The sequence below is a fragment of the Notolabrus celidotus genome, chromosome 23 (genome assembly GCF_009762535.1).
Source record: "Notolabrus celidotus isolate fNotCel1 chromosome 23, fNotCel1.pri, whole genome shotgun sequence".
In the NCBI taxonomy this organism is placed as follows: Eukaryota; Metazoa; Chordata; class Actinopteri; order Labriformes; family Labridae; genus Notolabrus; species Notolabrus celidotus.
This window is the reverse complement of record NC_048294.1, coordinates 24,178,949-24,184,379: the sequence shown is the minus strand read 5'-3', so window position 1 is coordinate 24,184,379 and position 5,431 is coordinate 24,178,949. Positions and strand designations below refer to the sequence as shown.

Genomic DNA, 5,431 nt, shown 5'->3' with positions numbered 1-5,431 from the left:
ATGGTGGTCTGTCTGGAGATCGGGAAGAGGGCACTCTGGTGGTCTGTCTGGAGATCAGGAAGAGGGCACTATGGTGGTCTGTCTGGAGATCAGGAAGAGGGCACTCTGGTGGTCTGTCTGGAGATCAGGAAGAGGGCACTCTGGTGGTCTGTCTGGAGATCAGGAAGAGGGCACTCTGGTGCTCTGTATGGAGATCAGGAAGAGGGCACTCTGGTGGTCTGTCTGGAGATCAGGAAGAGGGCACTCTGGTGGTCTGTCTGGAGATCAGTAAGAGGGCACTCTGGTGGTCTGTCTGGAGATCAGGAAGAGGGCATTCTGGTGGTCTGTCTGGAGATCAGGAAGAGGGCACTCTGGTGGTCTGTCTGGAGATCAGGAAGAGGGCACTCTGGTGGTCTGTCTGGAGATCAGGAAGAGGGCACTCTGGTGGTCTGTCTGGAGATCAGGAAGAGGGCATTCTGGTGGTCTGTCTGGAGATCAGGAAGAGGGCACTCTGGTGGTCTGTCTGGAGATCAGGAAGAGGGCACTCTGGTGGTCTGTCTGGAGATCAGGAAGAGGGCACTCTGGTGGTCTGTCTGGAGTCTGGCTATGGCAGCATTGAGAACGTTGGGCGTCGTAGTCTGGTTGGCAGAGGGGGGATGTAAAAAGCTACCAGTATGACATGTGAGATCTCCCTGTGCAGATAATATGGTCGGAGGCCCACAGCGCTCTTGCTGCTATCCAGGTCTGCCCGGACAGTCTGGAAGCCGTCAATGGTGACGTTGTGGTCGGGAATATCCTGATGCAGCCACGTTTCACTGAAGCACACCATGCTACATTCCTGAAACTCCATCTGACTCCTGGCTAGTCCTGTTAGCTCGTCCATCTTATTATCCAGAGATCTCATGTTGCCCATGATGAGAGAGGAGAGACACGGCTTCTATCTCCTCTCCATAAACCTCTGTCTTCTTATACCAGCTCTCCTCCTCGTAGCTCTATGCCTCCTCTGCCTCCATGCGTCCTAAATCTCCAGAGTTCTGCAGGAACATCCAGCGACCCGAGCCGACGAGCCGGCCGGCTTCAGCTCAACCAGCTGAGCATGAGTAAAAACAAAACAAAGCGGGGTGCAGGGAAACAGTAATGTGAGCAAAAGTTAAAGTTGGTGATTTCATCGTGACAAACTGTCCACAACTCTCACCAACGGAAGGCCAAAAGAGGTCACAACTTCAACAAATGGCCAGAGAAAAATCTGACAAAGTTTGATGAAGAAAGAAGAAAAATCAGAAAGAAGAATGAACGAAGAGGAGCGACTGTAACAGGCTGCATGCAAGGATGGCGCATGCGCACAGATAAGGCATAGCAGTTCATATGTCAACTCTTAACCTGACCTTTTGCATGTCTAGGCTTTTCAGTAAATCTGAGCACAAGCAGGGTTATTGGATTCAAGGGCAGGGTTTTCAGGGAAACATAAAATCTGAAATCATGAAGCCATGTTCTGAAAATGGAGGAACAAGCTCTCACTGAAATATTTTTTTTAAAAGGCCTATATTTCAAACAAACCCACATCTTCCTTTTTTCTGGTTTCTGACATACTGACTGATCTCTACTGAAACTGGTGTGTAAATAGGTCATGATAGATGGGCGTTTTTTTTTTTTGCTTCAATGTAAACCAGCCTCTCATGTTGTGGTGGTGTGGATGATCAGCCAGACGCATCTCAGAGATGTGGCCGGATAAGAACACATGCTAGTTCAGTCAGGTCTGCTGCTGCTCCGCGCAGAGTAGCTGTGTCGACGTAGCAGATGGCAGACAGGATGATGCTGTTCTTTGTGAAGGTCGTGCTGCTCTGGACTGTGTGTGAGTAACAAAAGTCTACTTCTGGGATTCCTCTTTTTATCACACACTAAAGTGATGATATATTCTGTGTATGTTTCAGGTGTGGCACAATTAGATGACATCTCTCAGCCTGTTTCCTTTCAAAATGTGAAGCTGGGAGACTCAGCGACTGTTGAATGCCACATACAGAGTGAAGAGAATAGGAGAGTGTGGTACAAAATGACTGCAGGGATGAGACTACAGCTTGTGGCAACATTCAATCCAAAATATAACCAAAGTCAGTTTGGCGATAAATTCAGGCAGGGTTATTCAGTTAACCTAGACAGGATCAACAATCATCTGAGCATCGCTGCAACAACATGGGAAGACACAGGAACATACTTCTGTGGAGCAATGTTCCTCAATGATATTGAGTTTGGATCAGGAACCCTCTTGATGATGAAAGGTATTTATTTTCTGCAGCTTATCATTCACACATTTCACATTTTAGAACTCTTTAGCTTTGTTTGTGCCGTAAACTCTGAAATATGATGATGTAGAGATGACTGCAGCATCAGTTTTGCATTAACAGCTCACAAGTAATATCTAGATGCATTTCAAAAATTCACCTTGCCAGCTCTGGTTAATATTTAACAATTTTTAGATGTTAGCAATCATTTAAAAAACAAAAAATGTACAACTGTCAAGTGTGTTATTTTTATGACTTAAAGCAACTTAGGTTACTACTAAAACATTGTCCTAAGATACATAACTAATGTTTAGCATGTAACCAATACTAGAGCTTTTTTTTTATTTTATTTTATTTTTACAATTTTGAGTATTGTTGGTAAGAAAATAAAGGTATCATGCAATATTCTATAATCGTACATACATACATCAACTCATAACATTTAAAATCTTAGAAAATATGAATTAAAATTGTGGAGTTGTGTTACAAAGTGTTATAATAATGATTATTTAAAGGGATAGTTCAGCATTTTTGAAGAGGGGTCGTATGAGATACATGCCAATAGTAAAGGCTTGTTTATACTTCTGTGTCAACCCAACGCGGACGTGAGCACTATATACTTGTGTGACGGTGTGTCTGTGTGGAGCAGCAGTACTCTGCTGAAATGCTTGAGGGCAGTGTGGTCTCTCTGATAGCCGGTCACCTGCTTTCTGTCCCTGTTTACTCTTCCACAGCGATTCAGAGCGTGTTCTGTTAATCTACAGCTGATACATGTTGCTGTTTATCATACAGACATGAGTACAGGGTAGAATAGAGAGGAGACGTCATAGGAGATGAAATACACGGACGATGTGAGGGGATCTGGGCAGTGCTGTAAATGTGGGAAATACAATGATTAGTTTCATTTTGGAGGAGGTGCGCGTCGCCTAAGTGCGTAGGCCTCTGTGTAGGTACCAGAGCTACGCAGACCAATGGCGTAGGGTATGCTGTCGATATACGCAGAAGTATAAATCAGTCTTAAATGTTGTAGCAACAATCAGCTCTGCCCCTTTAATGAGAAGCAGCATGCAAGCTTGGCGACAGTTTTCTGCAGATGGGGCCAAGTCTGTCACTTAATTTAGCTACTTTTGAGAGACTGTGTGAGAAGGTTACACTCTCCTGATACTTTTTTCAGCACCTTGCTTTGCTATCAGAAAGTCAATTTGCTTTTGCACTATTTGTGGACACAACACAGACATGCTCTGGAGGCTTCAAAGAGACAATAACATTACCAAACTAAGAAATGAGTGATTCTGAGTATGCAGATAACATGCTTTACCACAGACACACGTGGACAACTTTATTAGCCAGAGTTTACAGTGGAAAAAGCAACTCAATGCACCAAAGGAAAAAGCAGAGAAGCTTCTGTGCTATCTGGAGAGTAGGAGAGATCCCAAGTTACCTGTTGGTTGAGGTGTGTAAACTGCTAACTATCGCAACAAACACAGAAAACTACTAAGTCACGAGTGAGACTTGGTAACAACAACCTCTGGGCCTCTGGCAATCAAAATACACCAGCAGTTAACTTAAGGTTGCAGCCTGTAATAATGCAATGTACCAACATGGAGTCAGGCATGAGGTATCATTAATACATGTGTATTAAAGATTAGTCATCATGCATGAATTCATGATAATATGCACATCCGTTGATGTGATTAAAGTGAACATAGTGCTTATAATAACAGCTGTGTGATTTCTTTTGTAGGTTCAAACATGATCAGTGACTCTGTTGTCCAGCATCCAGAGTCTCAGTCAGTCCAGCCGGGAGACTCTGTGACTCTCAGCTGTTCAGTTCAGACCAGCCTCTGTGCAGAAGAACACACCAGGGTCACGTGGCTGAAACACTCTCCTCACTCGGCTCCACAAATGATGTACTCATCCAGATACGAGAACCAGACAGGTGAGGGGACTGTGACTGGTAACGCTACCTATGTGTACAACCTTCTCATGACGAACCTCAGCTGTGATGAAGATGGAACCTACCACTGTGTCGTGACTGCATGTGGGCAGATACTGTTTGGGAACGGGACCAGGATTCGTATTCATGGTGAGTGAAAACTACTACTGTCTGACTTACCCTACACAAACTACCACAACTGATACTGTCATTAGCAAGATTTGGATCCATCAGATTCAGCTAATAACATATTCTGTAAAATCTACATTAAACACAGTTTGTTTTCCTTCTTCTAACAACACAGAAACCACACTGATTCAACTGAGTCCAACTGTCATGGCTCTGGTGATGTCAAATATTATTCTTGGGATTGTGTCACTCATTCTTTCATGGAAACTTGGCAAGAGTCGGAGCAAAAACAATGCAGGTGTGTAGAATGAACGCTGTATTGAATGTGTGCAGCAGAATCAGATCATTATTCTGTCACACCCTGCAATGATTGTAATTAACTGATTGATTTTACAGATGCAACTTAGTGCTGTGAAGTCAGTCAGGTGAGAGTTTGTCTCTGCACCCACAGCACCTTTGTGTTAAAGAGTAAAATGTATGTGTCTGTGATTTATGGCTAGTTATTTTTGTTTTTTTATTTCTCACAGGCTCGTGATGGACTTATCTATGCATCTGTGTCTGGAGCCCCTGGAAGCTTCCTATCTAGAACACATGAAAAACCAGAGAGTGGAGATTCTGTGGTTTATTCTGATGTCAGATCATATCAGTAGAACCTGGAAGATATGTCTCTGAAATGCAGACAACCAAAAGAAACAAATGTGGACTGAAAGAGCAAAAATACCTTGCTACTACATCAAGCCATTTTAACATTTAACAGCAAGACCAGATATTTATTCTAGATATCTATAATTCAATTATTCCTGCTTAAAAAAAGTGGACAACCTCAGGCAACTGCACTCTTCTTCTATGGACCCATGCTGTTGTTATACTTGCTGAATGTGGTTTGGCATTGTCTTTCTGAAATGGCGTAGCCTACGCCAGAAGTCCATGTAGCTCCCGTACCTACGCAGACGCCTACACACGTAGCTGACGTGCACCTCCTCCAAAATGTAACTGCGCGTCGAATGGATGCAGACCGCAAGCCCTGTGATTGGTCGGCTCGGCAGCATTGTATTTCCCACATTCACAGCACTTCCCAGATCCCCTCACATCGGCCGTGTATTTCATC

The 5,431-nt window shown here is 43.9% G+C and overlaps 1 protein-coding gene across 1 annotated transcript; it reads left to right on the top strand.

Moving 5' to 3' along the window:
* Positions 1 to 1,757: 1,757 nt before the first annotated feature.
* On the top strand, positions 1,758 to 5,223 carry LOC117807101. Its single transcript, XM_034676156.1, has 6 exons — positions 1,758 to 1,831; positions 1,911 to 2,255; positions 4,003 to 4,344; positions 4,499 to 4,621; positions 4,720 to 4,748; positions 4,851 to 5,223. Exons 1-5 carry the CDS (start codon positions 1,777 to 1,779, stop codon positions 4,728 to 4,730), a joined length of 876 nt encoding a protein of 291 aa, XP_034532047.1. The 5' UTR covers positions 1,758 to 1,776; the 3' UTR covers positions 4,731 to 4,748; positions 4,851 to 5,223.
* Positions 5,224 to 5,431: the final 208 nt, after the last annotated feature.

Coding starts and splice junctions, on each gene's coding strand:
- LOC117807101 (XM_034676156.1), top strand. CDS start 1,777: ATGGCAGACAGGATGATGCTGTTCTTTGTGAAGGTCGTGCTGCTCTGG. Junction 1,832..1,910: donor CGTGCTGCTCTGGACTGTGT/GTGAGTAACAAA, acceptor TGTATGTTTCAG/GTGTGGCACAATTAGATGAC. Junction 2,256..4,002: donor AACCCTCTTGATGATGAAAG/GTATTTATTTTC, acceptor TTTCTTTTGTAG/GTTCAAACATGATCAGTGAC.